This window comes from Cucurbita moschata, unplaced genomic scaffold, assembly GCF_002738365.1.
Source record: "Cucurbita moschata cultivar Rifu unplaced genomic scaffold, Cmos_1.0 Cmo_Scf00002, whole genome shotgun sequence".
Lineage (NCBI taxonomy): Eukaryota > Viridiplantae > Streptophyta > Magnoliopsida > Cucurbitales > Cucurbitaceae > Cucurbita > Cucurbita moschata.
The window spans coordinates 4,082,149-4,108,028 of NW_019268518.1; the positions used below are offsets into that span (position 1 = coordinate 4,082,149).

Sequence of the window (25,880 nt, forward strand, 5' to 3'; positions counted from 1 at the left end):
TTTTTTTTTTTTTTTTTTTTTTTGCTAAATTTTGTAATTTTTCCTACAAATTTAAAAATTCTGATAACACCCTTAAATTAATATATATATATATATATATATATATATATATATATATAGATATATATATATTCTTACCGTTAATTTTAAAAGAAAACTATCCTAAATGAAATTAAATCAAAACTATCATAAATGAAAATGATGAATATTTTGTTTTAAAAACATATTTAAACTTTAAATAATTTTAATAATAATCTCCCACTTTTTTGAAGACCTAAATAATATCATTTTTGTTATACTATGTTTAAAAAAAAATACTATAAAATTTAAAAAAAAACCATTAATACTTAATGATATTGTTTAATCCTTTAATATATATATTTAAAGTTTAATATAGTTAGGATTTTTTTTAATAATTTGAAGAGTATTTTTTAAAATTATTTTTATTAATTTAGTTTTTTTCTTTAATTTTTTAAATTGTTTTATTTGTGAAAAGTACATTTTATTATTTTAAAAGTTATAACGTTATTTTTAATTTTTATTTTTATACGGCATGGGCAATTCAAAGTAAAACAATAAAATAGTAGTCATGTTTGTTTGAACTATACTGTAATTAAATAATTAAAATCAACCCTAAAAAAGAAGTTGAAGACTAATACGAAAATGGGATTTAAATCAAAATTATACCGTTGGAAATTTTTATGTGGTCTCCATCAAAATTTGTGGATGTTTCTAGAAGGTCCCAATCACACATATTCGTACAAAGGAAATATACCAAAACAGCACAGCTCAACACGTGTTCGGTTGTCAGTAGAGTGGACAGGGACCGGGCCAGAGCTCAGTATCTCAGCCCATATATTAAATGGGCCTTTTGGCCCATAAAGCCCAATAAGACATACAAAAACGGCCCATCAGAAAATAGCTTTATTTTATTTATTTCAAGTGTGGGAAGAGAAATTAAATAAATCATAATAAATAAATACATAACAATTGGTCCTTGACTTTATAGCTACATCAATGATTGGGATTTAAAGGGAGAGCTCAATAATTGGTATCATAGGACCTCATGGCTCCCATTGTGCCCCTCGCATAGTCAATCTTATTCCTAGCCCCTCTTCCTTAGCCTTTTTGCCTATTTTTCTCAAATTATCGATCCCGACTAAATCTCCCAACTTTACCTCGAGGATTTTACGGGAAAGGGAGTACATAATTTTTCAACATTACTCGTTTAATTGACATTTCAAACTATCTCGTGGAATGATTTGAATCACGAGTTTTCTTTATTATTGATCTTAATTATCAAGGTAACTCGTTTCAAAAATTTTACTTCGGTTGATTCCTTATCGTTTTTTGGTTATTGAATAGAGCTAAATGTCTCGTTTTTCAACAAAGTTTTTAGATCAAATTGTAAGAGTTTCATAATAAATGTGATGCGAATGAGAAACGACTCTTCTTTCGTGTCGGTTTATTTACTAACCTACAAATTTATCACTTGTTTTGATAAGATAAGGAATCAGTACAAGGAGAGTAAGATTCAGATTACTTTGTTGATCGAATATCTCAAGACAAAAATATTGTTTGAGATTAAAATCACTCCACAAGCAATATCGATTATGTCTAGCTTTAAATAATTCTTGTTGATCAAATATCTCAACCAAGAACATTTATTTGAGATTCGAATCACTCCACAAGCAAGATTGATTATGTCGAACTTAAATGATTCTACATGCAACCTAAACTACATAAAATTACAAAGAAACTTAGTTATTAGAAAGAAAAAAAAACTATGCTCCTTTTACTATATTTTCCAAGTCTCCTTACAAATACAATACTGACTATAATTAACCATTATGTAATTGTAACTTATAAAGTAAATAAAAAGTCTTAAATATATTAATGAAATACTGACTCAAAATTACTCTAAATTATATTCTACCTAAAATTTATAACCTTCATTATTTTTTAATATCTTTTGATAATTTCAATAGTTCCCATTTCATAGAAGTATATTATTTGATTGATGTCTCTTAATTCATATCTTATTTTCTATTGATTACAGGATTATCGACGTTTTTAAACGAGTTCGAGACGAGGTGCCCAATTCACTATTTAGTGGGATATGAATGCGACATACTGCTTGTACAAATAGACCCAAAACCTTTTATTCCATTATTTAATTTATTTTTCTCACCTAAAAATGTCTTATTGTTTTATTTCCACAGAATCCACACGTCACAAAATAACTTTAACTCAAAGCAAGCTGTATCCATAATCTCACTCCCACTTTTACTTTTCTGCCCCGACCAAAAAAAGTAAATTAAATAATAAAATTTTGCATATTAAAACCAAATTTAAAATCCATAGTAACGACAAAATTTGATAATATAATTTTTTAATCTAAGAAAAAAAAAATAGTGTTCAAATTAATTGTGTTACTGTAACCGCTCAAAATGAAGTAATTAAAAAAAAAACTAGTTTCAATGTAAAAAAAATTTAAAAGTCTATTTAAAGTAAGTCCGTCAGGACGTCTCTGACCTCTTTTATCTGATGTGAAGAAATCTCTCTCTACTCTTTTTCTAATTTCCAATTTGAACAGAACATCTATTCAATAATTAACGAGCTTCAATTTTTAAATATAAAATTTAAATGGGATTGCAAGATATTTTGGTGATGGGAATTTGATTTAATATTTAAAATATTATGATTAAGAGAGAGGGTCTAATTAGATGTGGATAAGTTAGTTGGAGAGAAACCATTGGGCCACGTAGATGGCGATGGATGGGTAGCCTTTGAAATTTTGTTATTTTTAATATACCTTTTAAAAATAATATAGTTTCAAAATATTAATAAATACATCTTACTTTCTGTCACTTCAATTCAAATAATTATTTTTATAAGAAAAATCATAATAACCTAAATTATCTTTTAGAGAAATAATTCATCCTTTTCTAAAATAAAATTTTAACGAATTTAAAATATATATTACTACACGAAATTTTTAAAAGTAATGTGTATCACATTTTAAATCATTTTAAATTAAATTATATAAAATGTATTGTTATTATTATTATTGAAAATAAATAAATATGATTTAGAACTAAGAGCCATTTTTTTAGCTATTCTATGTTCTCAGGTGAATTTTTACGAGATGTACGAAGACTCGTGTTGATTTGTGGGGATAATCTTCTCTCTTAATAAGCAAAAAGTAGGTAACTTACTGTATCATAGGAGATGCAAAGAAATGTCGGTGTCATCATGTGTCAAATTTGGATTCCAAAGCGTTCAGATTTTTAAATTAGACAAGATAATTGAATTGGGAGAGACTAGGATCACACGACCTTGGGGCGTGCGAGGTCAACTAGGGAATTGGCTTCAGCACAAGTTTATCTCATATGTATTTGTTTAATATATCGTTCCTTCATGCATTGGATCGTTTTAGTCCGTGTTGATTTTTTTTACCATTGATTTTTCTAGACTATATTTGTAGTCCAATTTCACTGACACTGAGTTACTATTCGAAAATTAAAAGACCAAACGATAATTTTTTTACCATTAAAAAAAAATACTCTTAAAATTTTAATAATGCATTTATGACGCCAATTATTCAGGCTACACTGTAACTTGAATGCATCAATAAATTCCAATTTGGATTAATTAATTAATGATATTTAAAAAGAATAACTGAAATTTATATAGAAATTCGAACTGGTTTTTAAAATTCAAATTGCATTTAGGTCTCTAATTAATTGGCGTCCTCTTTCGCTTTCAACGGCCAATCCTACACGCTCCGCTGCCCGCTCTTCGATAATAATTATGACATACTTTTTTCTTTAATTAATATTTTTCTAATATTAGTTTCAAAATATTCAAATTTAAATAACACTTTCAAAAACTCAAAATTTAAATTTTCTACCTAAAATTTAAATATAATATACTTTTTAATTAATTTTTCAAATAACAGTTTTTTTTAAGAAATTAAAAATTTACTGTGAAAATAAATATATATCTAGAAATTTTAAGATATATTTTGAATTTTTTCCAAAAAAAAAAGAAAAGAAAAACTATATTTATTTGAAAATATTGGAATTTTGTTTTGTTTTTTTGTACTTTGTTTGGTAACGTCTTAGTATCATTATTATTTTTTATATACAAATTATATTTTTGGACTTTTTGCAACTTTTTTTTATTTAATTTTTTTAATTTTGAAAAATAATAATATGGTTTTCAAATTTATAAATATATTATTAAATTTAAATAGCGAGACTCATTTATTTTACTTTTATTTTTATAATAAATATTAAATAAGTAAACATCCTTATTTAAATTATATTTTTTTTTATCTAATTCATACTAATATAAGTATCGATGAATATTTAAAAAAACATTATAAAAAAATAAAAAATTAAATTAAGAAACTGATTTTATTCACATTACTTATTTTTTTTATAAAAAAAAAAGTGGGATTTTTTCAAAGGAAAATCTGAACTTTTTGTCTAAAAAAGGGAAAGAAAAAATCACTTTTGGTCACGTAATCATACTTTAAGCATTAATGATATTTTAAGTTAAAAAATAAGGCAATTTCAAAATTAAAAAATATCACATAAATAAAGAAAAATTATATTTATTAATCACTATTATATACATGAATCAGAAAATAAAAAGATTAGAGAAATTTAAATTAATTTACATAAAAAGAAATAAGAAATAAAAATTTGTTTTTTACGATTAAATTTTATAAACAGTAACAGTAAATTACCAAAAAGGCCAAAAAATAATAATTGCGGAAACCCAGATATTCATGCGCGGGAATACCGTCCGCTATATTTCAAAATATATAAATCAAAATAAAAAAAAAAGAAAATTTGTCTTTTTTTTTTTTAGTTAATTAAAAATTAAAAAAGAAATAAAAAAGCTGACTATTGAGTTTCTTTTGAGGTCCCATTCTTGAATTTCACACTATCATATGCCCCAATCACATGCTCTCTCTCTCTCTCTCTCTCTCTCGCTCTATCCCTAACCTTTTTCAATTTTTTGAAAGCTACCATTGTGACAAGAAGTTGAAGAACAAATTAAAATTGAACCCTTCATTATCTGCATATTTTTGCAGACATTCCTCAGATTCTTGCAGAGATAGCCGTTCGTTTATTTTTTCCCCAATTCTTCAAGCCAAACAGCTTCCTGGGATTCTATTTTTTTTGTTTGTATTTGCAGTGCAGTGGTCTTGTTTAAATTCTCGATTTCTGTGTTTCTTTTCTGGTTGAAGGTAAAATTTCTCCCATCTATGAATTTCTTCTACGAATTCTGCTGAATCCTTGAATTATTTTGGATTTGAGGGGTTTTTTTTGGAGTTATTTCGTTTTCTTCTTCGATTTGATGGATTGCTTTTATGTTGAAATACGTGGTTTCAGTCACTATTTCATCAATGTTTTTTGGATTTTGTTCTTGAGTATTGAGGGATTTCGCGATTTTTTTGTTCTTCATTTGGGTTTCTCTTCTCATTTTATCTTTTGATTCTTATTTCTTTGAATCATTGATGGCTTCTGAAGCTTTTACCTACAAAATAATTTGAAAATTGATGGGTTTTTGGCTTAGCAGAAACCCTTTTCTGTCACTTACTAGGTGTTGGTGGGATGATCTTGGGTGGATTTGAAGCAAAGTTGAAAGAATGAAAGCCCAAGTCATCTCTCTGTCTGTAAACTTTTGTGTTGTTAGATAAGATGTTAATATCTTTCTCTTTCTTTCTCGCTTTTTTGCTACTTTGCTTGAAATTTCCATATAAACTTCAAATAATTTTGTACGCATGTCTGCAGATGGCGCCTTAACCAGTGGATTGATTTTGAAATAAGGCATCAGGATGGAGAGAAGAAAATGGCCATGGAAGAGAAAGTCATCTGATAAGAGCCCTGGAGAAACTGAGAGTTCTGGTTCAATGTCGTCGTACTCCGAGAGGTTTTCCGACGAGCAGGTACACTAGTGAATCCTTAAAGCTAGATCTCCCTGGTGATTGTATGTTTCAATCTTAGTTATGTTTCTTGATATGTTTGGATGTGATCATGCTGGGATATGTATTCTGTTTCCTTTGATTCGACCGATCGAACTTCCTCTTGTAGTCGAATTAATCGAGCTGCAAGTGTTTGGGAATTCGAACATATTACACAAACCTTTGAACTTGTCGAAACTAAGGTAGAATCAGAATGTTTTATGTTCTTAGCTGACAGGGTAATGCTCTGATGGAGCTGCTTTGTGGAAGATAAAATGAAATCCTTAGGTTCTTATCTTCTAGGCAGAGTGTTTCCCTTGACTATTTGGATTGTCCTTACCTTAGATTAGTTTCCATTTACAGTTTTTTCCTCTGAAAAATTGACCTTTTGAATGTGTTTGGCTCAAGAATGAAGTGAACTAATCTTAAATTCATTGATTTCAACTTATAAAATCTACCTCTACTGCTTACTAACTCTCAGTTGTGCAGTTCCATAATTATGTAAACTAAACCCATTTCTATATAGTACGAGCTCAGATGTTTCTGTTGAGTTATGGAGAGTGCTGCTTATTTATAGCTCAATTAATGGTTATATACCGTAAAACTTTATATGGTAAATGACAGGGAAAGTAAATGGTAATAGTAAACAACTATGTATAGTAAAAGGCTATACCTGGTAAAACTATATATGGTAGATAGTTATGTACAGTAGTATCTCGTAAACTATATATACTAAACTGAATCATATATATACCCATTTAGGCAGTGATTTGAAAATGTACTTATCTGTCTTCTCTATATTCTCTGTTATCGTATATACTTAAAGTCATTAATATAAAATTTTAGCCTATATTCCTTCTTGTATTTCTTCTCTCGTCTGTTCTTTGTGTTCATCTAGATTGAGTGTGTGCGCGTTGTTGTGCGATCCTAACAGAAGCTTAATAAAATTATGCTGATTATTTAGACCATGAGCCGAACATTCTATCCAAGTGCGAGATGAGAAGCACCTACTACTTTTGGCGTTCACTATAACTCTTGCCACTTTCAGTGAACAAATTAGTGTTTTCATCTTTGAAGTACGGACTTTATGTTATAAATATACTGTGCTGGCTGCAATCCCCTCCTCTTTGAAATTGACATGCCAATCCTTATTGACAAGCAGGACGCAGTCAAGTCATCTCCGACTCACGAGACTCTATCGCCTGAAGTAACGTCGAAAGCAGTATGTAAGGAGGACATTGATGACGACGACGACGATTCGCCAAAACAAGAAGATATCAATGATAGTGTGAAAGATCTCACTGATAGATTATCTGCTGCTCTTTTGAATGTGAGGGAAAAAGAAGACTTGGTAAAGCAGCATGCCAAAGTTGCTGAAGAAGCCATTGCAGGTAGAATTAGACAAATAAATTGTTCATGTAGTATATCTGTAGATATTAGCTGAATTCTGTTTATTCTAATGTGAATTTAGGATGGGAAAAGGCGGAAAGCGAAGTCGGACTTCTTAAACAGCAGCTCAGGACCACGGTTCAGCAAAAGTCGGCATTGGAAGATCGAGTGAGCCACCTTGATGGGGCACTCAAAGAATGTGTTAGGCAGCTCAGACAGGGAAGGGAGGAGCAAGAGCAGAAGATTCGTGACGCCGTGGAGGAAAAAAGCCGCGATTGGGAATCGACCAAGGCGGATCTCGAGAGGCAGCTCCTTGAGCTCCAGAGCAAAGCAGACACTGCTCAATCTGAATCTCCTAAAGTTGATCCTAGCCTTGGCAAGATACTGGAGTCATTGAAGAGAGAAAATGCAGCCCTTAGGCATGAGCTCCATGCTCAATATAGGGAGCTAGAAACCAGGACTATAGAGAGAGATTTGAGTACACAAACAGCTGAAACAGCCAGTAAGCAGCATCTTGACAGCATAAAGAAAATGGCCAAGCTCGAGGCCGAGTGTCGGAGGTTAAAAGTAATTTCATCCCGACCATCATTGATTAATGATCACAAATCCATGGCTGCTTCGACAATGTCTATTGAGTCACTTACCGACACCCAATCAGATAATGGAGAGCAGCTTAATGCAGTCGATATCGATGTAAGACGAACTGAACGAAACAAATGTGAACCTAGTTGCTCAGACTCGTGGGCATCAGCCTTACCTAGTAATCTTCCTTCTTCTCTTGAACTGGATCTCATGGATGATTTTCTTGAGATGGAAAGGCTTGCTGCATTACCTGAAACTGATAAAGGAAACCGTCACCAAGAATCAGAACCTTCTGCTCGCCCAGCTGCTGAAGAAAGTGCCATGATAACCGAGCTCGAGACGATGCGGCACGAGAGATCTTTAATGGAAGAGAAGCTGAATGAGATGGAAGAAGCAAAGATAGAATTGGAAGAGAAGCTGAAACAAATGGAAATGGAGAAGAACGAAATGGAAGAGCGGCTCGAGATGATGGAAATCGAGAGAGATGAAGTGAATCAAATATTAGCAAAAATGGAAACCGAGCGATCTGAATTGGGGCAAATCTTACTGAAAATGGAACAAGAGAAGGTCGAAATGGGAGATAAGTTAATGAAGTTAGAGATTGAAAAAGATGAACTGGAGACTGCTTTATCCCAGAGTCAAAACTCTGTTGACCTTTCACAATGTCAACTCAAGGAAACAGAAATGAAACTGGAAAACTTACAAACTGAGCTCACCATTGCAAATGAGTCAAAGCTAAGAATTGAGTATCAACTTATCAGCATGGAAGCAGAATCCTTGACCATGTCTGCAAAAGTTGGCATGTTAGAATCTGATATCCAAAAAGAGAGGGCTTCGGCATTGGCATTGACAGTCAAGTGTCAAGAACTTGAAGAACAGCTCTCAAGAAATAAACAAGATGAAAAACAATCACAAATCGAAATCTCCAAGAACGAAATGAAGATAAAACAGGTAAAAACTTATAGCTCGCCTGCCTTAACTCTCTACTTTATTTGTAATGGCACAAGCCCACCGCTAGTCGATATTGTCCTCTTTGAAATTTCCCTTTTGAGTTTTTAAAACGCGCTTACTATAAAGAGGGTCTAGTCCTACTCCTACCTTGAAAGGAAGCCCTTGAAGGGAAAACCCAAAGATGAGGATATCTGCTAGTAGTGGGCTTGGGGTGTAAACATTATTGATCGTCCTTTGAATACTAATAGTTGGAGAGGGGGTGACATTGTAGGAGGATCTAGCTGTAGCTGCTGGAAAGCTTGCTGACTGTCAAAAGACGATAGCTTCTCTTGGGGATCAGCTCAAATCTCTAGCAGCGCTCGAAGATTTTCTGATCGACACGACGCAGCTATCGGAGTTCACAGCCAGTGAATCGCATAACGTCATTAGAGATGGTGAGGAGCAATGGCAGCACTCGAATGGGGCGTTTTCGCCCAAAAGAGATTCAAACTATAGTAAAGTAGTTGATGACAGTTCTGAACCATCAATGAGTAAGAATGAAGACAATTCGCCCCTGTCTTCGTCTTCGTCGACTTCATCGTCTGTGATTGCAAGTCATGTTGTCAATTCTGAGAAAAACCGAAACGGTTTTGCGAAGTTTTTCTCTCGAACCAAGAGCGGGATAAAGCTAGAAATTTAGTCAGGAATGGATAATGGTGTCTAGAGATTTAGTACAGTATAAAAAAATTTGACTGTAAAACAGCTTGTTTCTTCTTTCTCTTGTTGAGTGTTTTAAATCTTCACTTGGATGGACTTTGTAGATCTTTGTAACCAGCTTCAGAATGGCCTGAGTAATTTTGTTTACCCTCTGGCCTTCATATTTATTTGTTCTTATTTTCGGTCTCGTAGATCATCTCTCTTCAATTTTAGCACGAGCGGTAAAATTTCTTAGAACCGAGCTCCTAACACGATGTAAAGTAGATCGAAACGCCCACTAATATAGTCGGGAACAAGCTTTTCTCCATCAAACTACATGATTCTCTTATTTAACCGGCGACAAAATCTTAATTTTTTTTTGGTCTATAAAATCAATAATCCTATTTAAATTTTCAATTTGCTATATAATAAAGTCATTCATTTTAAACAAATATTAAATATGATAAAAAAAAATATTAATTAAACTAAACAAAAACAAAATAGATTTGGAATGAGGTAGATTATTTGAGATGGACGGACCAGATTTGACTGTGACCAAAATTACATACTCGACAGGTGCACCAACTAAACACTCAAAAGAAGCGTAATGAAAGGACAGCCACGAAGTTGGAATTGAATTTTATTATTATTATTATTTAATACTCGAAGTTGAAATTAAATTGGATAGAAAAATTCAGAAGGATTAAGATATCTCCGCAATCCGAGCTGGCAGGATGTCGGGGGCCCACTGAAGGAAGATACTCGCTCTCACAAAAAAGAAGCATGTGGATGTTGAGGATGCCACGTGTAATAGCATTTCGTCCACGTGGCAGAACGTGGAAGGCCAGCTGAGATCGCGGAATACAACCGCCTCTTATCGCCAAAATCCACAAAATGAAACTCTTTCGCACCAAATTTCTCATTTCTCCTTCTCTCTCTCTCTCTCTTTCTCTTTCAACTTCTCAGTCCAAACGCGATGACCGTCGTAGCAACGGCTGCAGCTCTCTCGTTGCCGATCTCATTTTCTAAATCTCCGAAGTTCAATTTCAAGAAGGTGCGTGTTTCTTTTTCCTTCCCTGATTTGGTCGTTTGTATCTTGGTATCGATTTCTGTTCGTGGAAAAGAAGATCGAGAGTTCATTTTGGTCGTTTCAATGTACATTTTGCTGGTAATTTTGCTGCAAGTATCTTACGGAGTTTATTGAGCTTAGTTTTTGTATCTCTTTTGATTACCGAACTTTGTGGCTATTTTCTGTTCATACTTGTGGTCACTTGCTTTAGTTGCTGTAGAAGGAGCGTTTAGGTGAGTAGTGGAATAAATTAACGAATTGGATGGGCGTCTGCTACCTAGCTGTTTGATGTAGTGTTTCTGTTAAACTGTGGTGTGGATTGTTGGCCCTGTGGTTATAGATTTTTGGCTCCATTTCTATGTTGTTGAGATTCATTTGAATGTATGGCTTGATGTTGTGGAATGTTGAATTTTCAGAGTGTGAAAGTTGGATTTAGAGTGTTTGCTGTGTTTGGAGAGGAGGGGGCTATAGAGAGGAAGAGTGGTTGGCAGACGCTCTTTGACGTAGAAGATCCAAGGACAAAAGTTCCTCAATCTAAAGGGAAATTCTTAGATGCTAACCAAGCTCTGGAAGTGGCCAGAAATGATATTCAATACTGTGATTGGCGAGCTCGGCAAGATGTTCTTACAATCATGCACCTCCATGAGAAGGTTCCTCCAATCTCATGCTACTTCATTTGTTTGTTTTTAACATTCCTTTCATTTCATACTTCTATGGTTCCTTTTTGCCATCCTCCTCGTACTTCATTTAGTTGGTTTATCTTACATCAAATTGCCTTTAGGCTAATGAAGCTGTGCAACTTGTTGATCCATCTTCTCGAAACATGTTTTATGCTGAAAATTTGTTGCTTAAATACCGGTTTAGGTTGTGGAAGTCCTAAATCCTCTAGCCCGGAACTACAAGTCTATTGGAACAATGAAAAAGGAGCTTGCTGAATTACAGGGGGAATTGGCAGAAGCTCACAAACAGGTCTGTAAAGTTTCTAGTCAGTTCTTGTCACTAAATTTCCTAAAACGTAGTTAGCTTAGTTCATCAAGAAGAAGATGGGTCAATGGCATTTAGTTGTTGGATCTTCAACCTGGTGAGGAGATTATTCTCCTGTCTATAATATTATCATGTTTGACCACCTATGAACAACAACAGGTTCATAAATCTGAAGCACGGGTTAGCACTGCCTTAGATAAACTAGCTTATATGGAAGAATTGGTGCATGATAGGCTGTTACAAGACAGAAACGCAGCGGAATTGGATAGCCCATCTACCTCGCCCGGTACCTCAACACAATCTCATGATTCCATAACTAGAAGATCGCCAAAGAAAAGCTTAAATGTATCAGGACCTGTCGAACCGTATCATCCTCGATTGAAGAACTTCTGGTATCCTGTTGCTTTCTCCAGTGATCTGAGAGATGACACAATGGTAGGGTAATTCTATGGATCGCCTCGTCCAATATCCTTTAGATTCAACTGTACGTTGGGTGCCCTCTTACTGATTCATCATCTATTTCAGATCCCATTTGATTGTTTTGAAGAACCATGGGTTCTTTTCCGTGGAAAGGATGGCAATCCTGGATGCATACGAAACACATGTGCCCATAGGGCATGCCCTCTTCACCTCGGTTCTGTCAACGATGGTCGAGTCCAGTGTCCTTACCATGGTTGGTGTTGAATAAAAGAAATATGGACTAAAATCTCAAATTCTTGTATTGATAAAAACAGTCATTAAGAAAAATAATCTCTAAGGGTTGGTTTCATTTGTTGAAAATTTCAGGTTGGGAATACTCAACGGATGGCAAATGTGAGAAAATGCCATCGACGCGACTACTAAATGTGAAAATAAAATCATTGCCATGCTTCGAGAAAGAAGGAATGATCTGGGTTTGGCCAGGTAATGATCCTCCAGCAGCTAATCTTCCTTCACTCCAACCTCCTCCTGGTTTTCAAATCCATGCTGAGGTAATTGTTAGAAACATTCTGTTCCTTTTAGCAGTCGAGTTGTAAATGAAGCTGTCTGAAATCTCCAACTGAATTATCTGTGGCAGCTTGTCATTGAAATTCCGGTGGAGCATGGATTACTTCTAGATAACCTCCTGGATCTTGCTCATGCACCTTTCACTCATACTTCCACTTTTGCAAAAGGATGGAGCGTACCCAGGTACGTTTGGTTTGAGTCATCATCATTCATAACTATGATTTTTGTCCATTCATAACATGGGATTCTGTTCGGAGTGAGTGAAGGAAAAAAGGGCAGAGCACAGATATTTTTCAAATGAGTGGCAGATGGAATTTAACTAAAACCATTCAAAATGATACCCAAATTCTAGGAAAAACTCATGCCTAATCTCGGCAACAAGGATGGACTTCCCCATTTTTTTGCTGGTTGCTTGAGATCTTAGTCTAAAAGAAAGTGATCTTTCATAACCTCAGATGGAATAAGATGGGTTTTATCATATGCACAGAAATCAGCACACCTGAGTTTTGTTTGAAGTAGTTCCTTCAGATGGATCTAAAGTAATCAGTTAAAAAACTAATCAAAACTGACACCTCTTATCATACTCTATGCAACCCAACAGCTTGGTGAAATTTTTGACCCCTGCATCTGGCCTGCAAGGATACTGGGACCCATATCCAATCGACATGGAGTTTCGACCACCTTGTATGGTACTATCAACCATAGGGATTTCCAAGCCAGGAAAACTAGAAGGCCAAACTACAAGGGAATGCTCAACACATCTTCATCAACTTCATGTGTGCTTACCTTCAACAAGACAGAAGACAAGACTACTCTATAGGATGTCACTGGATTTCGCTCCCATATTGAAGCATATTCCTTTCATGCACTATCTCTGGAGACATTTCGCAGAACAGGTAAAATTCTCAACTTCTTTTCAGAACAGTATTAAAAGCCCCAGCATTCATGATCATACACGTCCATTTTACAACCAACACCAAAGGCTTTTCTTTGTGCAACTCATGCAGGTATTGAATGAGGACTTGAGGCTTGTCATTGGACAGCAAGAAAGAATGCTCAACGGAGAAAACATCTGGAACATGCCAGTTTCTTATGATAAGCTAGGTGTAAGATATAGGCTATGGAGAAATGCAGTAGAGGAAGGAGCAAAACAACTACCCTTCAGCAAATCAAATTGAACAGTATCCAATCGTAATTTTTGAAACACTTCTTAGGACCCATAAACAAGCCAAGCCCCCTTCATTTTTAGAACTCAAAATTGCAGATGAAAGACCCATGAGGCTGAGATAAGACCAACCTACCTCCCTTTCAGCTTCCACTTTTCATAAGAACACTTACACTCAAAACTCTACAGAAGCTGAAGAAGAAAATCATCTGAAAACAGAGAGAAGCCAGCTCTTGCCCCCTACAGAATCCCCTTGTAAATTAGAAACTGCTATATAAATTAAATCGGCTTTGTAAAAGTATTCGAGTAATCTTTGTTGTAAGCATCTTCAATGATAAAGTAATGTTCAAAATTCATTCTCAATCAGACAAAAACCATACAAGATCACCAGACGATTTGAGACAAAAGTAAATGAGAACGACTTGCAGGGTATAAATTATTCCAGTTTTCTTTAACTACAGAATTGAGATTTACAGAGAAGAGCCACAGAAAGGGCAGAAGCTGAAATCGGGCTCCACTACTTTGTTACAGGAATGGCAACGAAGGGCCCTCAAAAGAGCGGCTGACGGCGGCAATTGATCGGAAATAGGCGGCGGTGAGAATGACCGAGGGAAAAACAGCTTACAGTTGTTGCAGTGCATCAACGGCTCTTTTCCCGGCCACCGCCACACTGGAACAAAGAAGAGCTTCAGAACTTTTTCGTAGTCTACGAGATCGGCCGGTGAGTTACAGCTTATGCATCGACCGGCACCGGCTTTCAAGAGATGGCGGACTTGTTGCTCTAACCCTCCGACGAAGAAGAAGAACATTTTGTTTTGCGATTTGAGATTTTGGTAAAACGATGGGTCTGTTTATTCGGAGGGAAGATGCGGCTTAATCGGTTGGAGGAGAGTCTGGAGGTTTCGAAAGGGTTACTCCATTTCATTTACTTGTGCACCCGGTAGCCAGTTCTCTCTCTCTCTCTCTATTTTTACTGGGCATTTTCGAACCTAAAAATTGACAGGTTTATGTTTAAATTCCAGTATTCTGTGAATAAACTTAAAATTTATTAAAACAAGCCAAAAAAAAAAAAACGTGTTTAAAAATATATTTAAATATATTTATAGTAAGGAAGGCAAAACTTGGAACCGGACAAGGAATATAATCTCATTCCCGTCTCATTTATCTAAAAGAAATAATCTCAACTCTCTCCTACATTCTCCATCTAAACAAGAAATTCTCTTCTCAAACGAGGAATCCTCTTCCCGTTTAAGAGGGTCTTCACGGATCCCCATCCCATGGATAACATGAAAATCTCTATTTACAATATGTGCTCAAATCTTCACTCATCACCATCCCATGGATAACATGAAAATCTCTAATAACAAATATGTGCTCAAATCTTCACGCATCCCCGTCCCATAGATAACATGAAAATCTCTAGTAATATATGCTCAAATTGTATGTCTAATAAATTTAAATTTATTAGTTTTTTTTTTTTAGCACTTATCAAATGTTGACATAAGGTTGATATATTATATATTTGTAAAGTTTACAAATTAAATCTTAATCCATTTTTCAAAGTCAACTATTACACAATCGAACGTGGAATGTTGATGTGTACCTCCTAAATTAATTGAAGTATGTCTAGGTGAAGTTTTTTTATGCTAAAATTTTATAAAATCTACTAGCCCAAGCATGATTCTAACTCTTTGATAATATCAATTAACCTCTCTTGGTCGGGAGTTTCAATCCCACCCTTCATGACTTTTATCTCTTTCCACCGAAATCCTTTAAATTCGAACCATTTACACTTTAGTACGACCCCAAATCATCATCTTATTAAGAGGAAACTTGGTTGTGACTGGTTCAGTGGTGGCTCAGTTCAGTGAGTCGGACCACAAATAACTGGTTCAGTGCTGCAGGTGAATTTCTAAGGAGCTAGAAAACGCCCTAGTTTGCAAACGCTTGACACCAAAGCTGGTGAATTTGGAGGGTTTCAGATCTTCAATGCCAAAGATTTGGAACTGAGATGAAAATGGCCATCTACTTATGCCTACTCAAAACTCCCCACGACAAGCAAAGGGTTCTGAAAAATGGCAAAAGGCTGCTTCCAAAGAGGATACTGCAACTTCACAGACCCAGATTTCCAATATGCATCTTTCTGGGTTCATTTCCACCTCCTTCCATTGGCTTGCTTCTCGAGGAAAATAGCCACAGCTTTCGGGAGTATGGTTGGGAGTGTTGGGGGAAAAAACCATGAGAATTAGAATTACGATCCTCATTCTGAAAATGCCTTCGAGAAGAGTGGTGAAGTTGGAAGTATGGTCGTCCATGGGTTAAGAAACTTTGGTACCTATCATTTACAAAAGGCACCCGGATTTCTACTATGGATGATGGAAACTAAGGTATGTTCTACAAGACTGGTATCCTCATTCTGAAACTGCAGAGGAAGAGTTACAGTATGGAGACTGGCTAAGGGGGATGAGAAGGGAAATGGGTTTGGAAAGGGAAAGAACTGAGAATTTGAGAGGAAAGAGGAGCGGTGGGAAGAGGACTCCAAAGGCAGTGATGACCAGAACTGCAGGTCGTCGATGTCGGACGGCGAGGAGAGAGAGGTGGTAGAGGAGGAATGGCGCCAAAAATGGAAAGGAGAAAATAGGGGGAAGAATCTGTAGGAGTGAGTTCAGGGGAAAGTAGGGAAGGGGATGAGAAAATGCAGGAGTCTACAAGGAAAGTTGTAAGAGTAAAAAAATGGAGATGTCAGGTTAAAATCCTGACTCTTTGCAATGATACGATATTGTCACTTTGAGTATAAGCTCTCGTGAGTTTTTTTTTTTGTTTTTCAAAAAGCTTCGTACCAATGAAGATGTATTCCTTACTTATAAACCTATGATCAAATTCTTAATTTCTCGACGTGGGCCGAGCAGAAAAGTTGGAAGGAAGGCCGGGAGATGGGTTTGGACCAAATGGAAGCTGAAGGAACGAGAAGGGTTTCAATGTGCCATCAAGAAAGGAATGGAGAAGCCGAGGACCTGCAAAAGAATGGAATCCATAGGATGCAAGAAGATCACTGTCCACAGAACAAGAAAGATTGGAAGAAGAAATAAGCATGCAAGAATCTCAAGTGACCCTTTTGAAAAGAACAACTATCCTTTAGTTTTTTGTTTCCTAAGTCATGTCATCTAAATAGATTGATTGAAAGTTCTACTCATACCAATTTGCCTTTTCTCACATGATTGTCTTCTGCCAGTTCTCAGAAGGAAAGGACGTTCAGTTCATTTTGGCCATATATGTTTCTAATCCTAAAATTTTCTCCAACCAAACAGAATTCCAAATATATCTATTTCAACTAATTGATCAACTACCCTGACTGCATATCAAAAAGTAAAGGAAATTCAACCTCATCTATAAAGAATTGTTCTTCATTTATGACAAAAAAGTTATGAACTAACCTCGGATTCCCATGTATTGGCATAGACATTTCTGATGGAGCCAGTATGCAACCAGTGATATTCCAGCTTCCTGCTTTCTCTGTCTCTCTTCCAGCCATCTCCATTTTACTGTGTGAATATCCTCCAAATTTCCCTTGGCCAAAGATAATTGCCATTCTGGTTGTTTGCTCCATCAAAATATTCTCTGATTCAGCTATCTTCGAAAACACAGTCGACGATTTGAAGCGGTTTCATCAGTCATCCTAAGATAATTGCAAATCTCCAAAACGAACTTCTATGTCCCATCCAGTTATCTGTTAGATTCTCAATGTCTCAATGTCATGGTGTTTCAAGAACCAGTCCACCTTATTTCCCTACTCCTCGATATCAGCTAAGTTGAAAAGTAACAAAAGCTAGCTTGGTTCATCATCTCCTGTCAATTCATTTCTTCTAAATACTCAACAAGCAATAACTAAGTATACACTATCTGGTTAGCTTCCCCCTTTAAATTGAATAACAAGTTCATTAAGAATTTCAAAATCTTCTTAACATTTTTGGTTGCTATTACTAGAAAGATAGGCTATGGAATGGAACTGTAAGAGGGTAATTAGCAATAAATGATGCAGTCCATTGACAGAAAACCATCAGATAGGAGAAGAACTTAAATGTATCGTGCGTGGTTGTCATATTGCTAGTGAACTTCAAACTTAAATTTAATTTCTGCTAATTGAAGATGTCATATGTGTAAGATGCATGAGTAGCCCTCATCCATCGATGTGATTTTGGTATAGAACAGAATGTTTACCAGCTAGGGTTCAAGAATTTTGCTCAATTAGAAAAAAAAATACACAATCAAATTTAATACGGAAGCAAAATTTTACCCTGCATTTCCTGTTGTAAATTCAATTCTATCATGTACGACCACTGATCCCGGAAAATTTTGAAACCGATCAGCTTAGTGGCATTGCGTAGCGACACAACGGGCACAAATGACTCGTCTCCAGCCATTTGACGATACAGTCTCTGTGGTAAAAATGAGCGCACGGCAATCGCGTAACTTCCATTCCGTTCATTAGTTCATCCAAACATATTCTGCATTCTCCAATCAACAACTCTCCGCCGACATCAATCTCCACCGTCTTCAACCCTTCGATTGCCGACTCACTAGCCGGCGACGTTTTAAACTCTTGCGGCGAGGATTCCCGCAAAACTCGCCCAATTTCCTCGCGTTCATTGTACGGCGAAACGGCTAAAACGGACACCGCCAACGGAAGTACCCGACGGCCAGCATTAAGAGGATTGCATGCTATATCGGCCGCGACGGACAGAACGTCCGGTACCGCCGCGTCCAAGAAGTCTTGAGCGACGCCGGTGTCGGAGAAAACCGCGATCAGGATACTGAAGCCACTGGCGAAAAATGCATCACAAGGTATCAAGAACGAAGATAGAGACGAGTTTAGGAGTCTCTGTAATTCTTGAGGATGATTTGACTGGAGAACATGGCGAAAGTGAAGGTGGAAAAGGAAACAGTCACATGGAAGCAAGTGAGAATTGGAAATGGTAACATTAACGTCATCTTCGTGTTCTTCAGGTTGCCATATTTGGTAGTCGTAGAGAGTATCCATCGCCATGCGAGATCAAGTTAAAGATCAAGAAGTAAAAACCAGAGAGCGATCATACGAAGAAGAAAGAAAGAGAACTAACTCGAGCCAAAAATTCTGACTGGAGGTGGGCGTTGATATTCTGTTATTCAGCTTCGGATCCAAACGAGGTAGGTTTGGGTGGGCCTCAAACTGTATTTTATTTTTTATTTCTTTTGTTTTCCTAAATTCATTTAAATAACCACTTTTATTATTATTATTATTATTTTTTAGTTTTTTAAAAACATTTGTGAATATTAATGATATTTTTTTAACTTAGAAGTTTATTTATATATATATATATATATATATATAATTATCAAGTATTTTTATTTTTATTATTGAAAATTTTCAAGGAGGTATTTTTAAAGAAAGTAGAAAGTTGATGGATATTTTTATTAATTTAATCTTTTTGTAAATTAAAAAAAAATAATTCTCTTTTTATACGTAGATGTTCATTTACCCACATTCGGAACTCAGTAGAGACCTACATTGAATGGGATGGAGAATCCTCACTTAAAGAGAGGGAATGAAAAGAAGTTAAGAGAGATTTCTCTTCGTTAGATAAATAGAGTTAGAAATGAGAATTGTATTCCCCGTCCCTATCCCCGCTCAATTCTCCAACCCTTTTGGCACCGTCCCTTCTTTTTATCTAAGGTTTTGAAACCATAATTATAATATTTTAATTATTATTATTATTATTATTTTTGGGTATGAATAACATTGTATTTATATATTTTTATTTGTGGACCTTATATTAAATTTTTGTTTACATTTTTTTTTAATAAAAACTATATTGTAAATTTGAAATTATTAGTTAGAATTTTTGTTTAGAGAACTATTTATAAAAAACTTTGTGGAGATAAGAAATTTTATACGGATAGAAATGTAAAAGCTTCTCCGTCCCGGCCCCACTCCATAAACATCTCTACTCATACCTATCAATTATCATTTTTTTTTAGTTTATAATAAATTAGACTCCTCGATCAAAATACAAGTTAATAAAGTGAATTTAAAATATAATAATTGATAATAAGCCATTTTTTCAAAAAAAAAAATTTGTTTACCATTTTTATGAGGTTGTGTGACATAATATTCTAAAAATTATATTTTAAAAAATGATTTTAAGAGTATTTGAGTATTTTTTTTTATAGAAAACACCTCATTTTTTGTTACCATTTTTTTATTTTAGGATTTGTTTAAATTCTATTTTATTATTTGTTTGTTAGAAGTCCCTATTTGGTTTATATCTATATATATATTTCAATTTTAAAAATTATCTTTTTTTTTTTTTTAAACAATGGTATTTTTAACCAAATTTAAAAAACAAAAACTACTTTTTAATTTTCAAAATATTTATAAGCTTTTTAAAAGCAATAATATAAAATAAAATAAGAATGTTGCCAATAATAGTTTAATAATCTAAAAATTTAGGATTATGATTTAATTTTTAGTTTTGTTATCCATTTTTTAAAATATCAAATTTTAAACCCTAAAAAATTCAACTCTCTTATTTTATTTATATATATTCCACATATTACAAGTTTATCATATATATACTCTCAATATCTTTAATTATTTATAAGTATATATTCGATATATTTGTTTTTCACCGCTATCACGTCGTTATGTATCATTATATATGTTGTATGTTGGATGATAAAAGTTCCAACTAATTTAGGAAATGATCATGAATTTATAAACAAAAGAATACTCTCATTGGCATGCGGCCTTTTAGGAAGCCTAGCAAAGCCATGAGAGTTTATGCTCAAGTGGACATACCATTGTGAAGAATCGCTCAAGTGGACATACCATTGTGAAGAATCGTGTTCGTCTAACATGATATCAGAGCCATGCCCTAAACTTAATCATGCCAATAGATTGGTAAATCCTCAAACGAAAGACTCCAAATGAAAAAGGAGTCAAGCCTCCTCCTCGAAGGCACGAAGTCAATAAAAAATGACTAAGACTCCAAAGGATGCATTCTTTGTTCGAGGGGAAGTATAGGGAATGATCGTGGGTTATAAACAAAGAATACTCTCTCCATTGGTATGAGGCCTTTTGGGGAAACCCAAAGCAAAAGTGGACAATATCATACCATTGTGGAGAGTCGTGTTCGTCAAACATTATAATTAAAAATTTATACAAAATATGTACCTCATTAAGTATACACATGGTATGAAATCACACCATAATGACTCGTTGTAGAAACACCATCATATCATCACCCTAAAAAAGAAAAAGAAAAGTGGTTCCAAATACCCTTCACATATATATACATTTACTTGTACATATTTATGAGTGTAAGAGCAAAGCTTCACACTTGATGGGGATGAAAACTTACACCTATTAAACTGGTTTCCACACTGTAAGCACTTCTTGGAACATCTCGACCAACAGTTCCCGGTCCGCTTGCCTGAAGAAGTTATTTATTTCGTCACCAATGTCGTAGACCTTACCGAAATCGAACAAGTATGCCAAGCATCCTTTCTTCAGTTTATGCAGCTTATAAAGCCATGCTTCTTGCAGCCTCTCGAGGACGTTCACCGAGTTTATGTCTTCCAAGAGGCTTTCCTCGCACGCATCTTTTAGGTCTGCAATATCGTACTTGTTTGCTGCCCCGAGAAGCGACACTCGATGCTTCCAGAAGTCCTCTTCTTTTATGGTTCCATACAAGTAACGTAACATAGTCATGCAGGCATCTAGAGACATGTCTTCTATGTAGATGATGGAAGACTCTTTTTCCTTGAGATTGTGATGGAACATGCTCTTGAATACAGGAGAACTTGCTGATAAAATGGCTTTGTGAGCTCGTAAAGTGCCATCGATCGTGTTGATGGTGACATCGGCATGGATAGCCTCGTCCAGCATGCGCGAGAGACATTGAAGAGTGCTTTGAGACGATACAGATTGCATCATTCCCTCCATTGGCCATATAGAATTCGGTTCCCCTCCCTTTAAACCCTTTTAGATTCAACTGTTAGATAAACTGTGGCTAGCAAATATATCCAAATCAAAACAGTCAAGACTACATGAACGAAGAATAGACAGATTTTCAAACTAACACAAGAATTAGGATTAGATCCTACAATAGTTAAATCTACCGAAACCAATGAACTTAAGTCGATCGGTGATTTAACATAATATATCAGAGCAGAACATCTTATATTCAAACCCCTATATCGATTCTCTATCCAACATTAGAGTATAAAAATAGTGAAATTTACTATTTATAACTCATCAACTTAAACTTTTGGGTAGATTGGTGATTCGACGGAGCCAAAAGAGTTCCCATAAATTTATGATAAGAAATGGGTATCAAATGAAATGTCGAATTGAAGTTCAGTTAAATCCATCGCAGAAGATGACATCTTAAGTGCATCAAACACAGCTATGTATTGGAAGTTTGGAACTCACATTCACAGGGCAGATCTTCAAATCAAGAAATTCGACATCGACAATGAAGCGACCATGGAAGGTGGAATCAACAGCCCAAACAAAGTCTTCACTAGTTCGAAGAACTCTCTCATTAACTGCAGGAGGAAAACAGCAGTTCATCAACTGTATAAATAAGCCAAGTAATTCAAGTATCATAAAGCATCAAGCTATTTGACCCAAAAAGAACAAGATTTGAACATAATTGGTGGGCCGAAGGCTCCAAGTGGTCTAAACTAAGCAACAGATTTCTCATAAAGAAAGGGCTAAAAATATATCAATTAGATATGAGATTTTGACATATTTTCCCGTTAGATTTGTTGCATTTTCTCATCCGAAAAACAAAAGCTTACACAGGGCTTCCTCAATGAATCAGTAGTAGTGGTAGTAGTAGATGTTGGATGATGAAAGTCCCACATCGGTTAATTTAGGGAATGATCATGAATTTATAATCAAGGAATACTCTCTCCATTGGTGTGAGGCCTTTTGGGGAAACCCAAAGCAAAGCCACGAGAGCTTATGCTCAAAGTGGACAATATCATACTATTGTAGAGAGTCGTGTTCATCTACCAGTAGAAAGGATATCTTATATTACATGTAAAATGGCTAAGAACAATAAGGAGAAAAAATAACAATTTACAACCAATAGTTATACATATTAACAGATTTAACAACAATTGCAGTTATCTAAATTCCTTTGAGCACTCAATGACCTTTAAATGATAAATGATAAATTATTGATGTATAACAAATGAAATATGGCACTAAGTATCCAGTTTCGTTGATGAAGTTTACAAGTTGTTAATTGCTTCACGTGTATTATTTAAGAAAATGATTCATGAATTCTGCAGAACAATTTATGAAAAACTCAATAATTATTGAAAACTATTAAATGGTTTTACATTTTTCTTTTTGATATTGTGAAACTATATGTAATTTTCAATTCTAAAAGTGACCTTATTGACTAGCACTTCAACAAAAGTCAATAAAAAAGTTCTAAAAGGTAAAATCATGAAGAGAAACAGAGAAAGTTACTCTCACTGTTCTTCCATCCCCAAATTCCCAATCCTTTTCCTCAGCGGATACAGCTTAAAGAATTTTCAATCACAGGATGCAAAGCTCAAAGTAAAAACGCAACATAAGAATCAGGCAAGCGGATAAGAACACATACTGGGAGATATAGCAGGTCTACGATTCGGTCCAACGCTAGAGACTCGAATAATAAACCGAGCAATTGGAGGCTGTTCCTTCGAGATCTTCGACGGCTCAGGGAACAAACGAATGTACAGATATCGACTCTTGTCAACCGACAAATGCCTCAAATCCAGTACATAAATCCATTAACATAAAATTAATGATGTTCTTCTAATCTGAGTAAAAATGAAATGAAGTGTTGAGAGAAGAGTACCAATTCCAGATTCCGACCTTGAAAGGATCGGATTTCTTGATGTTGCAAGGGCCGAGGCTGTCGATTCTCCATTGCGCTAACCTCGAAATTGTATCTACCCTAGAATCCGCCATAGCTCTGCAACTCGATTAGGAAGATGAATGAGCCAATGGACGACTTATAATGGGAGGGACTCCGACTCCACGCCAAACCCCAACTAGCTAAGTACTTCACGACTAAGCTAATAGGCCTTTCAATTTTACTCTAAAATAAGATCGACTTTTGTTTTGTTTTTTTAGTTGATATCTTTTAAAGTTTTTAAAAATTTTAATAATATCTTTTAACTTTAAAAAAAAATATATATATATTAAATTGACAATGTAACTGCCCAGATTAGTAGATGTTGTCTGTTTTGGGTTTCACATCAACCCTTTAAAAGTTGGGGGAAGATTTCCACACCCTTATAAAAGGTATTTTGTTTTCCTGCCCAACCAATGTGGGACAACATAATCCACCCTTTTTGGGGCCAGCGTCTTCGCTGTCACTCTTTCGTTTCTTCAATCGATATGGACCTCCCCCCGCCAAATCCACCCCCTTTGGGGCCAACGTCCTTACTGGCACACCGTCACGTGTCTACCCCTTTTAAGAAACAGCCTCCTCGCTAGCACATAGTCTGGTGTTCGGCTATGTCCACTTCTAACAGATATGTGTTGTTTGGGGTACATATGCGTTTTAAAGCTTTGAGGAAAGCCCGAACCGAAAAGTCCAAAGAAGAGAATATCTGCTAGTGTGGATCTCAACCATAACCCTCTATTTCAAAAATAATTTTGAATTGTGAACATTTAATTTTTTAAATATTTGATGAAACCATTAATACTATATTTTAAAAATATTAAAATAATACTTTTACATTTTTAGAAAAAAAAATTTATTTGTAATATTCCTAATACTAAAGAAAGAGATCTGTGAGGTGTAAACGGACCGCAATCATGCATTGACCATAATAATTTTTTATAACCATGTTAATGGTTTTTTAAATTTTATGAATATATTTTTTTAAATATGTTACTAATATTAAAAGTTTTAAACTATTATAAAAAAAATGAAGGGTATTAATAAAAAAAATTAAAGTTTAAGGTCGTTTTTTTTAACCTCTAAAAATTTAAGGTATTTTTAAAACAAAGCGTAAGAATTTAAAAAAAAAAATTAATAGTTTAAGGCTATGAGTTTATTTATTATGGTAAGAACATTTTTATAATGCTATTCTCCTATAAATTTATTTATATTATAATTTATTTTTGGCCATTTTTGTTGCTTTCCCTTTGTTTGATTGGGCTATTGGATCCAATATCAGAGACACTCGCAGTTGGGCTGGTCTTGCGTATACTCCTAATTGGGCCTAAAATCAGCCCATTCCCGTACAAAAAAACATTTTCCACCACTAGTAGATATTTAGTAGATATTGTTCGTTTTAGGGAGCCCAGAGGTTTCACAATCTTGTAAGGATTGCTTCGTTTTCTTCTCTAACCAACGTGGGATCTCACAATCCACTTCGTTGGGGGCCCATAGATTTCCAACCCTTGTAAGGATTGTTTCGTTCCCTTCTCCACCCAATATGGGAACTCACAATCCACCTCTTTTTGGGGGCCCAACGCCCTCGCTGACACACCGTCCAATATCTACCTCTAATATCATTGGTAACAGCTCAAGCCCACCGCTAGTAGATCTTGTCCGTTTTGACTCGTTACATATCGCCGTTAGCCTCACGATTTTAAAACGCATATGTTAGGGAGAATTTTCTAAACACTTACAAAGAATGTTTCGTTCTCCTCTCCAACCGATGTGAGATCTCACAATCATTCTCAAGGGAAGATAACATAGATTAAAAAATATATATATATATATTTTATTTTAAAGAGAAACAATCTCAAAGATTTATAAGACGTGGAGCTGAGATTCAAAATTTGACCTCTCAATTGATGACAAATGTCAAACGCTACTTTAACTTTATTTATAAATAAAATATATTTTAACTAATTAAATTATATTCGTGCGCAAGGTTGGATGTAGATATTTAGAATATTTCCAAGAAGGAAAAAAACAAAAGTGAATTAAGTGGGAGAGGGAAGTGAAGTTTCCATGTTTGGATAATACAAGGCTCACAAATTGATTGCCCTATTCCAATAGGGCATGGCTAATGGCTATGCTCTCCTGTGTACAGTA

The 25,880-nt window shown here is 34.9% G+C and overlaps 5 protein-coding genes across 10 annotated transcripts; 2 read left to right on the forward strand and 3 right to left on the reverse strand.

Annotated features, from left to right (window-relative positions):
- The first annotated feature begins 4,946 nt into the window (after positions 1-4,946).
- On the forward strand, positions 4,947-9,761 carry LOC111460989 (filament-like plant protein 3). Of its 4 annotated transcripts, none has more exons than XM_023104424.1 (6): positions 4,947-5,263; positions 5,596-5,719; positions 5,811-5,965; positions 7,143-7,371; positions 7,452-8,902; positions 9,174-9,761. In XM_023104424.1, the coding sequence occupies exons 3-6, from the start codon at positions 5,855-5,857 to the stop codon at positions 9,579-9,581; spliced, it is 2,199 nt and encodes a 732-aa protein (XP_022960192.1). In that variant the 5' UTR covers positions 4,947-5,263; positions 5,596-5,719; positions 5,811-5,854; the 3' UTR covers positions 9,582-9,761. The 4 variants fall into 4 exon arrangements, with proteins under 4 accessions (XP_022960192.1, XP_022960183.1, XP_022960199.1 ...); XM_023104415.1 differs by having other exon boundaries at positions 5,620-5,719; XM_023104431.1 differs by having other exon boundaries at positions 5,620-5,688.
- A 725-nt stretch (positions 9,762-10,486) lies between these two features.
- Positions 10,487-14,138, forward strand: LOC111462878 (chlorophyllide a oxygenase, chloroplastic-like). Its single transcript, XM_023106676.1, has 9 exons — positions 10,487-10,631; positions 11,063-11,296; positions 11,511-11,615; positions 11,790-12,065; positions 12,156-12,303; positions 12,417-12,601; positions 12,688-12,800; positions 13,219-13,513; positions 13,625-14,138. The coding sequence occupies exons 1-9, from the start codon at positions 10,554-10,556 to the stop codon at positions 13,793-13,795; spliced, it is 1,605 nt and encodes a 534-aa protein (XP_022962444.1). The 5' UTR covers positions 10,487-10,553; the 3' UTR covers positions 13,796-14,138.
- A 28-nt stretch (positions 14,139-14,166) lies between these two features.
- LOC111462885 lies at positions 14,167-14,720 on the reverse strand. The gene is made up of 2 exons (XM_023106690.1): positions 14,253-14,720; positions 14,167-14,195 (listed from the first exon to the last, which is right to left on the reverse strand). Exon 1 carries the CDS (start codon positions 14,589-14,591, stop codon positions 14,253-14,255), a length of 339 nt encoding a protein of 112 aa, XP_022962458.1. The 5' UTR covers positions 14,592-14,720; the 3' UTR covers positions 14,167-14,195.
- A 2,269-nt stretch (positions 14,721-16,989) lies between these two features.
- On the reverse strand, positions 16,990-18,893 carry LOC111463602 (probable E3 ubiquitin-protein ligase ATL45). Of its 2 annotated transcripts, none has more exons than XM_023107611.1 (2): positions 18,077-18,893; positions 16,990-17,628 (listed from the first exon to the last, which is right to left on the reverse strand). In XM_023107611.1, the coding sequence occupies exon 1, from the start codon at positions 18,824-18,826 to the stop codon at positions 18,146-18,148; it is 681 nt and encodes a 226-aa protein (XP_022963379.1). In that variant the 5' UTR covers positions 18,827-18,893; the 3' UTR covers positions 16,990-17,628; positions 18,077-18,145. The 2 variants fall into 2 exon arrangements, with proteins under 2 accessions (XP_022963379.1, XP_022963389.1); XM_023107621.1 differs by having other exon boundaries at positions 17,557-17,586.
- Positions 18,894-20,950: 2,057 nt separating this feature from the next.
- On the reverse strand, positions 20,951-23,899 carry LOC111464740 (BTB/POZ domain-containing protein At1g21780). Of its 2 annotated transcripts, none has more exons than XM_023108988.1 (4): positions 23,679-23,899; positions 23,442-23,587; positions 22,253-22,368; positions 20,951-21,790 (listed from the first exon to the last, which is right to left on the reverse strand). In XM_023108988.1, exons 1-4 carry the CDS (start codon positions 23,789-23,791, stop codon positions 21,185-21,187), a joined length of 981 nt encoding a protein of 326 aa, XP_022964756.1. In that variant the 5' UTR covers positions 23,792-23,899; the 3' UTR covers positions 20,951-21,184. The 2 variants fall into 2 exon arrangements, with proteins under 2 accessions (XP_022964756.1, XP_022964752.1); XM_023108984.1 differs by having other exon boundaries at positions 20,951-21,799; positions 23,679-23,898.
- Positions 23,900-25,880: the final 1,981 nt, after the last annotated feature.